This window comes from Emys orbicularis, chromosome 4 (genome assembly GCF_028017835.1).
Source record: "Emys orbicularis isolate rEmyOrb1 chromosome 4, rEmyOrb1.hap1, whole genome shotgun sequence".
NCBI classification, from domain to species: Eukaryota; Metazoa; Chordata; order Testudines; family Emydidae; genus Emys; species Emys orbicularis.
The window spans coordinates 66145570-66158568 of NC_088686.1; the positions used below are offsets into that span (position 1 = coordinate 66145570).

A 12999-nucleotide genomic window follows, 5' to 3' on the forward strand; every position below is an offset into this window, starting at 1 on the left:
ATGAAACTAAATACCAATCTCAGCCCCAATTTACACCTCTTTTAACACTTTCCCATCTTGCCTCCCTCTGTGCTCATCACTACAAGTACCAAGGCACTCCCCCAACTTAACCCCCCCTCTCCTCAGGGTTGTATTTCCTCACTGTTCTACCAGCTCAGGCACCCTAAAAGGTGACTTTCAAAGGGATATAGCTAACCACAGAAAAGGAGTGTAGCAGCCTGCCGTGGGAGGGTAATTTATATTTTCTGTATTCAAAAATTACATTTTGTATAACAGCAAAATACAGTTAAAATAGTTCAAACTGACCATGCATCACAATTAGGAAACTGAATGGAAGAATAAGGCCAATACTTTCTTTGAAGAAGAATATAAATATGAACTACGCAAATAATTAGTTAGGAGAGTTAGATGACTCATTTAGTTTTTCATCCTATACCTGAAAGAAGAGACTTATAATTATACTCCATAAAGTCCAGAAATCTTAAAGTCTAGAGTATAAAGTGGACTTCAACCACTAAATCAAAGTGTGTGCTGGCTAAGCCCTTGTATCTGGAATTTTGCAAGTTGTATTCCAAGATATGTGAAATATGTAAGAATTTTTTATTCCATAAGAAATGCAGCCATGTTTTTTCTAAACCAGCGGATCTCTACCTCTAATAGACTTTAAACCATTTTTGCAGAAGATTCTTACAGACCTATCTCCCTTCCAACCTCCCAGCTTGATTCTAAAAAAATTATTTAATTTTTTGACCCACCTGGAAAGATCACATAGGCCATTGTTATAATTCACAATTATCTTCTTACACTTCTTAATGGTGACTGATGCGAACATTAAAAGCAGTGAGAGTGGGCTGATGCCTAGCTGCTTGTAGCACGTACAGCTAAAAAGACAGTTTGAGAGCTTTACTTTAATTTGAAAATTGCTACAGAAGGCTGCATCCATTTCTCTAACATGAAGCAAAAATTATGATGTTAGTACTAAGTAGCTGTTAACTAGTACTAAATCAGCTGTAACGCTAACTGGTACTGTTTGCCAATTATTTACTAGCCACCTCTTCCCCTTCCATACTGATGGCATCACTGCAAGAGAAATGTAAAATACTAAACTGCCTCCCAATAAAAGCCCAACAATGTATGAGAAGTTACTTTATTTCCTCTTTTAAATATACATATACAAGATATTTTATTTCAAAAGCACAATACCATTATACAAGTTTCAAATTTACATTTTTGCAGTTAAGGATACCAATATACGCATTATTCAAATAACTTCTTCAGTTTATCTTGGATGGAATTCAAATCAGTGGCATAAAGTATCTTGCAATCACTAAATACAGATAATACTCACAGTGAACCAAACTGCATAGTAATTTATGAAATGAGAAATGACCACACTCATTAGTGATGATCTGGGAGCCCATTTGCTAGAATAATAAGTGCAAACGTACAGAAAACGATGCAAAATTTCTTCCTTTGCCCTCATTTTCCTACCTCTCCCAACTACAGAAAGACATTTGGGAATGTTAAGGAAGAGTTTGCCTGCTCAAACCAGCTCCTGTCTCTGTATAGTCCAGTTTGAATTGCTCATTACCAACACCACAAAATAAAGTGATCTTGCTGCATGTCTGTTAGCTGAAATTCATGAGTACAAATTTCTTGCATCATTGAAAGTGCAGGGAGGACTGAAAATATCGGATACATGACTAGATAAACCACAGGGAAACAGTAAGTGAACACAGCTATGAAGTCAGTGCTGAAGTCCGTGAAGCATGTTTGCTAATTTCAATACAGTGCTTTGGCTGGTAAGCAGTATTATTGGTAACCTTTGAACTAGCCACTGCACCCAAGTCTCCATGGAGCTGGTTTTCCTAACCCAAGGTTTCAATCACAGATTAGACAAGACTAACAAAACTGTTGTTTCTTTGCAGAGGGATTTACCTTCAGTTTAAAAAACTGAAAATATCAAAATGAAGAGAGAATTCTTCATTGCAATAACAGGAAAACAAGAAAAGATACTGAAGATAACTATTTACACTGTCTGGGGAAAATAAGCTGAAAAAAACAGCAAAAATTTTAAGGACTATTTGAATGCTAGAAAATAATAATTTGATATTCCAACCCATTTGAATTTCACTTTTAAATGAGTAGTGACTGCTGTTCACTAAGGACGTCAAGAAACTAGGAGGAGGATTATTATACTTAAGCATGAAATCATGATTTGTGATTCTCCCTCCCACCTGGGATGTCCCCTCACTGCACCGTTAAGAAAAGAATGCAAACATTTGTGTGTGTGTGTGTGTGTGTGTGTGTGTGTGTGTGTGTGTGTGTGTGGACACACACACACAGCGGACCATTGCTAGAATGTGCGTCCATATAGCGCGAATTCGGTTATAGCGCAGGACCACGGATGGATCCCAAATTTAATTACCGTCATCGGAATCCATGGTAACACGGTCCCCACGTTAACACGGGACCGCGCATGGATCCAAAACCCCGCGTTCTAGCGGAGATTGTGTGTGTGTGCGCGTGCGCACACGTGCTCTCAAACAGCAGGTCACAAAATTCTTTATAGCCCTCCCTTTCTAAGCCTTAACAGAGCATTAAAAAACAACAACACCCCCCCCCACACACACACACACACAAAAAGCAAGAGGGGAAAGTAGAACACACAGATCTAAAATGCATTCTCTGGATAGTTCAGGTTTTCAGACAGAGATGGCATTGCCTGGAAAAGTAATAGTTATAGGGAATTTATGTATTTAGAACTTTTACCTGTCACATCACAAGATCCCTTCATGTAAATTATTATGGCTAAAATCTGGGAAACAGAACAATGAGCTAATGAAAAATGGTTCAATCACAATATGCCATTAGTTACTGAAAAAGAGACAGACAACTATTTTTTTCCTTTAAGTTACAACGAGCATCTGGTTGGCTTGACTCCAGAAACAGTTAGTTTATGGACAACGCCAAACAGATAACACAAGAATGAAGAGTGGGAAGCCCCTCCAACATGGAGATACAAAGTATTGATTTATGCCTGTGTTTAGTGATTCTAAATAGATAATATTGCCATGCTATCTTCTACAGGATCTTGCTTTTTAATTCAACTTTAAATGGCTTTTATTTTACTGCAGTTTATGTTTTTTGTAGCGGACAGATGGCTAACCCACTGGATCAGCAGTCTAGAGTTTGTCTCTGCACAGACTGCCGAGTACGATTACAAATATAGTAAAGCTGATCACAGCCACACTACAGCAGTGTGGTGCTGGAGTCCGGGGTGTAGTCTCCAGAATTAGTAGACTAAAGCTACATTATATAAGGTGCAGTACTGGCAATGCAACAAGCACACACAGTTTAATTTTACATGCACCAATCAAGATGGAAACGCCCCCACACAATTCACTCCTTCTGCCCCTCTTTTAAAGATTGGATTAGTGGAAACATTATTCCTCTGAAAGCACTCTCCAATAAATCCCAGGGTCTGGCACAGTGCAGGTTTCTGCTGCACCACTTAATGCTTGCTGAGCCTGTTGCTATGGATTAGTAGAGGCCTGGCACCACTTCTCCCTCTGAAAATATGCTACAGACCTTGGCCATTTTAAGTTCTAAGCCAGGGCTAGGAACCCAGACACACAGTAAGGAGGAGGAGAGGTTGTACACAATTCCAGCTAGATTGTTGTAATTTCAAGACACAAACCATTTCAGACATCACATCAACCCTGATATGCCTATTGTACCACATGACCGGAAATATTAACAGCTTCTCTTACTTGGTTCTTTCCTAGCAATACACCTCCAGGTATATTCCCAGTGCCAGTAAATGACAGTTTGGGACTTTTGGTGTGTGCATATGGAAGGCAGGTGAATGTGGGAAGCTACACTCATCTAATAAGTAGAGCCTACAACCTTTGGAAAAAGATATTTCTGTCCCTGAATATTCTACAACAGTCACCACATAGGGTTTTTTTTTTTTTTTTTTTTAAAGGTAAAACCTATGAAATGAGAATTATTTTGTTTCAATGCATCAGTCATGTGTCTGAATTCTTAGAGAAGGCTCTGTAATACTTCCCCTTTTCCTTTGTCAAAACATCATCCATAGTCATCGGAATTTAATTAAAAGCTAGGACTCAGAGCAGCTGCCAGTTGAATCCAAAGATGATTTGACTGGTTTCCTGGCTCCTGGCAATCTCCTCTATGATGCAGTGTTGCTGCCATAGAAGATGGAGTTTCCGGTAACGTTCATGACATAAATGCAGGGGGTTGCCTCTTCTTCATGGGAGAAATAATGAGAACATTCATTAGGCATGTTACAACATTACATATCCCCATCTTTGGGCCTTTTCTTTTCTTCTCTCTTTCCTGGTTGACTCTATGACAATGTCAAGTGCAAATAAGTCTAGGCAAAGTGTCTATTAACAGTCCCAGATTAACTACCCGTGCTAATAACCATGGAAAATACTGAATGACAGTGTGATTGGTAACAATTTTTCACCACCGGTCTATCAGAAATGGGGCTGCTCAGAACTATGCAGGAACTGCATGCAGTATAAGGGGAACAACAAAGAAAGGGGAAAAAATTAAGACTCCTAGCAAGTAAAAAGTTAAACATGCACTTACTTCAAGCCTGGGTCTGTTTCTCCATATTCATCGAGATAGGGAGCAGGATATAAGCAGCCTCTGGTTTTACCTTCTATCAGGACTACTTTGCACTCCCTGATTCTGAAGGCAAAAATAATCACGTTTAAAATATTATTAACCATATCATTTTGCAGGTACTATTTATAAGCAACCTTAAAGAAAGCTTAAACTTTGACAGGTCTACGCACAAAGTTGCACTGGCTTAACTAGAAGTGTTGTTTTAAATAGATTTAGTTAAACTAGTGTAACCCCCTGGGTGAACACTCCTATATTTGTTTAAATCTAGCTTATATTGGTTTAGTTTACATCTGTAAATTAGCTGAAAGTTAAACTGATATAATCCAGATCTAAACCAACATAAAGGAGCATGCACTCAGGGGGTTGCAAGAGTTTAACTAAATAAATTTTAAAATCTATTTGAGCTAAACTGGTTCAATCTTTGTGTTCAGACAAGCCCTTACAGACTTTCACAAAAGCAATAAATATGTGATTGTATTGTATTAGATACCCGTGACACAAGGGGCCTTATCATCAATAAGAATAAAATGGTTACTTATCTGTTCTGTAACTGTTCAAGATGTGCTGCACATGTCCATTACACTTTTGGGTGTTGGTGTGCCCACTGCACAGCCATCACAAACGTATTCCTCAGTGGTACCTGTTGGGCAGCTCGAGCTCCCTCTGCTGTAGTGCACCACTGCATGCAGGTATAAAGAGCACAGCTGCCCTTAGCCCCCCCTCAGTTCCTACTTGCTGGAACTTCGATGTAGAGGGGGACAAGAGGGTGGGTCATGGAATGGACATGTGCAACAACAGTTACAAAACAGGTTAATAACTGATTTTTCTTCGAGTGATTGTACACATGCATTCTGAACTTGGTGACTCACAAGCCATAAGAACAGGAGATGGGATCAGAGTCTATTTCAATAAAGATTGGAGAACAACTTGTCCAACTCTAGCATCCTCTCTGGAGTCTTGCCTCCCACTGTGCTGTGGCTCAAATGTGTGGACTGAGGTGGTTGCTGCTGTACAAATGTCAACAACTGGAACTTGTGCTAGAAAGGCCGCTGAGGCCAACTGCAACCTCACCGAATGAGCTGAGACACTATCAGGCAGAGCAACATTAGCCAAGTCATAGCACATATGTACACAGGATGCGATCCAGGAAGAAATTCTCTGGATGGAGACTGACCTCTTTTTCTGTCTGCCACTGCTATGAACAGTTGGGATGATTAAGAAAGTGTCTGGTTCTGTCCAGGTAAAATGCTAAGGCTCTCCTCATGTCCAAGGTATGCAAATGCTCTTCTCCCTTGCTCATGTGTGGCTTTGGGTAAACTACGGGCAAATAAATTGGCTGGTTTATGTGGAAAGAAGAAACCACCTTTGAGAGAGAATGCAGGTCCTTAAAAAAGAAGACCATATACGAAGGCATTAATGCACATTAATGCCCACAGATCCCCTATTCTTCTGGCAGAGGTAATGACCACCAAAAATGCCACCTTAATTGATAGATGCAGCAGAAAGCGGGTAGCTAGTTGCTTTAATGGGGAAGCCATATATCTTGACAATACTAAGTTTAGATCCCACAGGGCAACTTGATCTTGCATCTAAGGGTTTAATTTGACTAAGCCTTTTAAAAACTTTATTGACATATCATTAGAGAAAATAAAGTGATTGTCCACTTTAGGATGGAGTACTGAAATAGTTGTTTTATGTACCTTGAAGGAACTTGCCCCCAAACCTGGTTTTGTGTTTCAGGTATAATAATTCAGGCCCAGAATATGTTGAACTGAAGAACTTGTCGGCGATAATCCACACTGGCGAGAACAGATGGAAAAAACACTTCCATTGACAGAGGCAAGTTACTCTTGTAGAAGGCTTTCGGCTATTCAGCAGGATCTCAATGTCTTTCAAGTAGGCCTGCTCTCTAGTGCCTAGCGATGGAGCATCCCTGCAGTTAAGTGAAAGGACTGTAGGCAACTGTGATCCACTAGACTTGGACCTAATCTCCCAGGAAGTGAAATTAGAAGTTTCACTGATAGTGCCAGGAGAGTGGAGAACTTGTGCTGATGGGTCCATGCTGGGGCTCTACGTGTGATTCTGGCCTGGTCCTGTCTTATCTTTAGTAACACCTTGTGAATGAATGGAATTGGTGGAGAAGCACAGAGAAGCTTATCACCTGTTATAGAACCTGGACTGTGACTCCGTAGGGAGCAGAATTAGTGGACACTTTCTGTTGGACTTTGTTGCAAATAGGTCTATCTGGGGAAGCCCCCACTGCTGGAAGATGTACCTGGCCACACCTTGCAAAGACATCACTCGTGGTGACTTGTAAATGATCTGTTCAGGTGGCCTGATAGGTTGTTCTGTATCCCTGGCAGGTAAGATACTTCTAGATCTATCAAGCTGGCAATACAGAGCTCCCAGAGTAAAGTTGCTTCTGGACAGAGCAAGGAAGAGCAGGCTCCCTGTTGCTTGTTGAGGTAAAACATTGCCATTGTGTTGTCTGTGAGGACTAACAAGCTGCTTCCGCTGATCTACAACAGAAATACTTGGCATGCTAGGCTGACAGGTTTCATTTCTCTGACACTGATGTGTAAAGCTGAGTCTTCTGAGGACCACAGACTCTGGGTCTGTCGAGAATCCAGGTGGGCTCACCACCCCAGATCAGAAGCATCTGTCACTAGCATGAGAGTTGGCTGTGGGTGGGTAAACGGAACGCCCACACATACATTGGCAGAATTTGTCCACCGATCTAGGGAGGTGAAGATAGGTGGAAGGGGCCATATGACCTGGAAACCTCGAACAGTTTTGTACAGGTGTGACGGGGTAAGCCTTCAAAGTCTAACAACTGAACAGATTGCCCGGAATCTGGATACTGGAAGAAAGGCCCTGGCTTGAGAGGAGTCCAGTACAGCCCCTATAAACTTTATCCTCCAGGCCTGGGAAAGGAGAGATTTTTCTGTGTTGAATAACAATCACACTGCATTGAACATTGATTGGATCAGGTCAAGACTGTTCTGTACTTGCAATGTAGACTGGCCTCTTACAAGCTAGTTGTCCAGACAGAGGTAAATCTGAACTCCCAGTCTTCAGAGTAATGCAGCTACTACTGCCATGACTTTTGTAAAGACTCTGGGAGCTGCTTACTTGCTGAAAGCAGTACAGTGAAGTGGTAATGATTTTGATTTACCAGAAATTGGAGGCACTTCCTCTGACCTTGATTGATTATCACCTGGAAATAGCATCTTTTAAGTTGAGGATGACATACCAGTCCCCAGATTCCAGGGAAGGGGTAATAGAAGCTAGGATGATCATGCAAAACTATCTTTTTTTAAAAGCGACAAAGAGTCCTGTGGCACCTTATAGACCAGGGGTAGGCAACCTTTCAGAAGTGGTGTGCCGAGTCTTCATTTATTCACTTTAATTTAAGGTTTCGCGTGCCAGTAATACATTTTAAAGTTTTTTAGAAGGTCTCTCTCTACAAGTCTATATTATATAACTAAACTATTGTTGTATGTAAAATAAACAAGGTTTTCAAAATGTTTAAAAAGCTTCATTTAAAATTAAATTAAAATGCTGATTTTACGCCACCAGCCTGGGGTTCTGTTCACCTAGGCCGGCAGCGGGCTGAACGGGGCCGGCAGCGGGCTGAACGGGGCCTGCGGCTGGGACGCCGGCTGGCAAGGGGCCGGCAGCCGTGAACCCAGACCTGTGGGGGGGTTCAGGGGTCAGGGCAGAGGGCTGGGTGTGTGTGGGGGGTTCAGGGGTGTAGGGCAGAACTAACCTCATTATCTCTAGACTGATTCTTGCTTGCATATTTATACCTGCCTCTGGAAATTTCCACTACATTCATCTGACGAAGTGAGTATTCACCCACGAACGCTTATGCTCCAATACGTCTGTTAGTCTATAACAGAGGTCGGCAACCTACGGCACGCATGCCAAACACGGCACGCGAGCCGATTCTGAATGGCACGCTGCCTGCCAGTGAGAGGAGAAGGGGCCGGAAAGCGCCACGCTGGGGGAAGAAGCGGGGGAGGAGGGAAGCTTGGCTGCGGCAGGACCAAGCTTCTGCCTCCTGCCCCGGCAGGGGAGAGCGGTGGGGGTGTGGGGGGGGTCCCGGCCCCCCACCCCACTCAGCCCCCCCGCCCACCGCTCTCCCCTGCGGGGGCAGGAGGCAGAAGCTTGGTCCTGCGGCAGCCAAGTTTCCCTCCTCCCCCGCTTCTTCCCACAGCTTGGTGTGTTCCGGCCCCTCTGCCCCTCCTCCTCCCTCTCCCTGCCTGGATGGCCCTTGCGAGGGGGAGGGGGAAGAGCGGCAGCGTGCACACAGCTCCGTAGAGGAGGCAGAGGTAGGGACGGGCCTGGGGGAAGGGGGTGGAACAGGGCATATCCCTCCCAGCCCCCTGCCATGAGCCGCTCAGGGCAGGGGGCTGGGAGCACCCCCACGAGCCAAGCACCCCAGCCCTCTGCCCTGACCCCCCCCGCACACACTCAGCCTTCTGCCCTGCACCTCCCAACACCCCCAACACCCAGCCTTGTGCCCTGCACCTCCACACACACCCCAGCCCTCTGCCCTGAACCCCCCCACACCCAGCCTTCTGCCCTGCACCTCCACACACACCCCAGCCCTCTGCCCTGAACCCCCCCCACACCCAGCCTTCTGCCCTGCACCTCCACCCACACCCCAGCCCTCTGCCCTGACCTTGAGTTGCCCCCCAACACCCAGCCTTCTGCCCTGCACCCCCACCCCCCCAGCCCTCTGCCCTGACCTCCCCCCAACACCCAGCCTTCTGCCCTGCACCTCCACACACCCCCAGCCGTCTGCCCTGAACCCCCCCCCACACCCAGCCTTTTGCCCTGCACCTCTACACCCCCTCAGCCCTCTGCCCTGACCTCGAGTCCCCCCCAACACCCAGCCTTCTGCCCTGCACCTCTACACACACCCCAGCCCTCTGCCCTGACCTCGAGTCGCCCCGCTCAGCCCACTGCAGGCCTAGGTGAACAGAACCCCAGGCTGGCTGTGGGCTGAGCAGGCTGGCGGCGTAAGATCAGCATTTTAATTTAATTTTAAATGAAGCTTCTTAAACATTTTGAAAACCTTGTTTACTTTACATGCAACAATAGTTTAGTTATATAATATAGACTTAGAGAGAGAGAGACCTTCTAAAAAACGTTAACATGTATTACCGGCATGCGAAACCTTAAATTAAAGAGAATAAATGAAGACTCGGCACACCGCTTCTGAAAGGTTGCCTACCCCTGGTCTATAAGGTGCCACAGGACTCTTTGTCGCTTTTTACAGATCCAGACTAACACGGCTACCCCTCAGAGATACTTATCTTTTTTAAAAATTTGTTGAGTGGACGCAGGTTTAAGATTGATCTGAAATCCCCCTTCACTTTTAGGATTAGGAAATACCTGGAATAAAACCCCTTCCCTCTGGGACTACATGGAACCTCCTCTATGGCTCCCAAGCGAAGGAGCTATTGTACTTCCTCAATAAGGAGTTTCTTGTGAGAGTGGTCCCTGAAGGACGGGGAGGGAAGGGGGAGGAGGGGCAGAAACAAACTGGAGAGTATATTCCACTTCCACAGTGCTCAAGACCATATGGTCTGAAGTAACTCAGGACCAAGCACAGTGAAAGTGGGACAGATGGTTTGCAAAGGTGAGGTAGTTTGGCTCTGAAAAGATGGAGACTGGTATGTCAATCTCAGCTGACCATCAAATGATTGCACTTCCAGGCTATCTTGAAGGGCCCGGAGCTGGAGCCCTAAGTTCCCTGTAAGCTGCACGGCTGCACAGCAACCTATTTAGCACCACACAGGCACTTAGGGAACCCGCCCGGGGACCTTCCGCGGCCGGGGCAGAGGCATCCCTCCCCTGGCCCCAACTCACCCTGCGGCCCCAACTTGCTGCAGCCAGAGCGGCCTGGTCCCAGCCCCAGGCGTGGCCTGGCCCCAGGAGCGGCCTTCCCCTGGCCTGGGCCTGGGGGAGGGGCACCTATCCTGCAGCTCCAGACCTCCTGCAGCGGGGACAGGTGCCTCTCCCCCCCAGCCCAGGTGCTGCTGCAGGGAGAAAGCGCTGGGGGGAATCCTCTCTCCCCGCATAGCCCCAGAGCACCCTCCTGCACCCCAAAGCCTCATCCCCAGCCCCACCCCAGAGCCCGCACTCCCAGCTGGAGCCCTCAACCCCTGCACCCAACCTTCTGCCCCAGCCCTGAGCCCCTCATCCCCAGCCCCACCCCAGAGCCCACACCCCCAGCCGGAGCCCTTATACCCTCACACCCCAAGCCTCTGCCCAGCCCTGAGCCCCCTCCCACAAGAACCCCTCGGCCCCACCCCACCACATGATTTTTGTTATGTGCACCAATATGAAGGTGATGTGTCACACATCACCTCCATATTGGTGCACATAACAAAATTCATTCCACACATGGGTGGGAAAAATTAGAGGGAACACTGCTGGAGCTGAAGCAGCAGGATGGGGAGGCCTATGCATATAACCCCGGACCACTTTTTTTGACAGGTCCTGTTGAGAAGGAGAAATGGAATATCTGTATGTCTGCTGGGGCCAATAATGCTTCCTGACCAGGGCAGGTGTGTACAGATCTATGGACTTCAAGATGGCTCTAAAGTCCTTAAATTAATGGAGCTTGCTGACGGTCTGAGATAAGAGAAGGACCTTCAAATGGCAAGCCCTGGATAATATTCTGGACTTCATAGGGAAGACCAAAAGACTGCAACCAGGAAGATCTATGCTTGGCAACTGCAGAAGCCATGGCTTCTATCTGCTGAGTCTGCTGCATCCAGCCCCACCTGTAGTGACGTTCTTGCGACTAGTCTGCCTTCATTGACCAGGGGAGAGAATTCCTGGCTACCGTTCTCCAGGAGCAGCTCTCTGAACTTCTCCATGGAGCCCCACAAATTAAAATTATACACCCCAACAGAGCCCGATGGTTAGAAATATGCAGTTGCAGCCCCCATCAAATAAATCTTTCTGCTGAATAGGTCTTGCCTCTTAGCATCTTCTGACTTGTGCATGGCAGCCTGGTGCTCCTGTCATGCCCTCTCATTAGTCGCTGTGATGACTGATGAGCCCAGAGGTGGATGAGTCTAAAAGGTACTCAAAACATTGGGCGGGTACATTGTACTTTCTTTCTGCCCTTTTAGAGGTGGGAGCCAAAGTGGATGGAGTCTGCCATAAAGGCTTTATAGGCTCTAGTGTAGCCTCGTTGATTGGCCACCAGGTGACGTGAGGACTCCCTAACCCCTCGACCTGTACACTTAAGTCTTCAGCCACTTTCTTTAACAACTCCTGATAAACTTTAAAATCCTCAGGAGGAGGAGGTGAAGTTATCCCAGATGAAACAGCCTCATCTGGAGAGGAAGCCAAGACCGGAAGAGGTAGAATCTCTTCTAATGGCTGTTGCTCTGGTTCTGGAACCTCTTCTTGGTACTTCATACTAGGCCTGTTACTGGATTCTGGGGACGGTGCAGTGCAAGGAGGTAAAAGCTCGGATGCCAGTTAAATTTGTTTTGAAACCTCCAGGAAATAATTTCTTCCTCCTCCAGATGCTCTTGGAGTTCTGTTATTTCTCCCCTTTAAGAGCTCCACACTACAGCAAACCACTCAGAGAAGGTTTGCATGTTGCTCCCTCCAAAACCACTCGATCCCATGCCTCAAGCCCTCTGAACAAGTTGGTCCCACCCCAATATCAATTCAGCCATTTTTAAGCTACAGAGAACAAAATTAATAGACAAAAATCAGATTTAGCCCCTTTACAGTACTCAACAATGCAGAAAAAGCTGCATTTTTAAAAGTGTAAGTAATTTGTCCGTCACATACACTAACAACTTGGCACTAAACATGCATAAAAGGCTAGGATTTTCTAACGAGCCTAAAGGAGTAGGGCGCCTAACTCCCTTATGATACTTTGAAAATGCAAGCCAAATGCAAGATCCTGCAGCACAGACTTGTTTTTTTACCTGAAAAGTAGTTACGGTTAATATAGACTTATTGGCTTTGTGGTATTCTGTAAACACATGACAAAGGGTGCACTGGACATCTGCAGACTATAGCACTACCCATTGACCAACATTGCAGTTTTAATGCAGGGTGATTTAACTTTTTGGTGGCTTAGAGCAGTGGTTCTCGTACCCCTGGAGGTACGCAGAGGTCTTCCAGGGGGTACATCAACTCATCTAGATATTTGCCTGGTTTCACAACAGGTTACATAAAAAGCACTAGCGAAGTCAGTACAAATTAAAATTTCATACAGACTGACTAGTTTATAGTGTTCTATATACTATACACTGAAATGTAAGTACAATATTTATATTCTAATTGATTTATAAT

General features: G+C 45.5%; 1 protein-coding gene across 1 annotated transcript in view; it reads right to left on the minus strand.

Annotated features, from left to right (window-relative positions):
- Positions 1-4130: 4130 nt before the first annotated feature.
- The window catches only part of UBR1 (ubiquitin protein ligase E3 component n-recognin 1), a 139066-nt gene continuing 130197 nt past the window's right edge, over positions 4131-12999 (minus strand). The window contains exons 46-47 of the mRNA XM_065404224.1: positions 4621-4722; positions 4131-4272 (exon numbers count right to left, since the gene is read on the minus strand). Of these exons, the coding sequence (XP_065260296.1) occupies positions 4131-4272; positions 4621-4722 (244 nt within the window). The remainder of the gene's footprint in view (positions 4273-4620; positions 4723-12999) is intronic.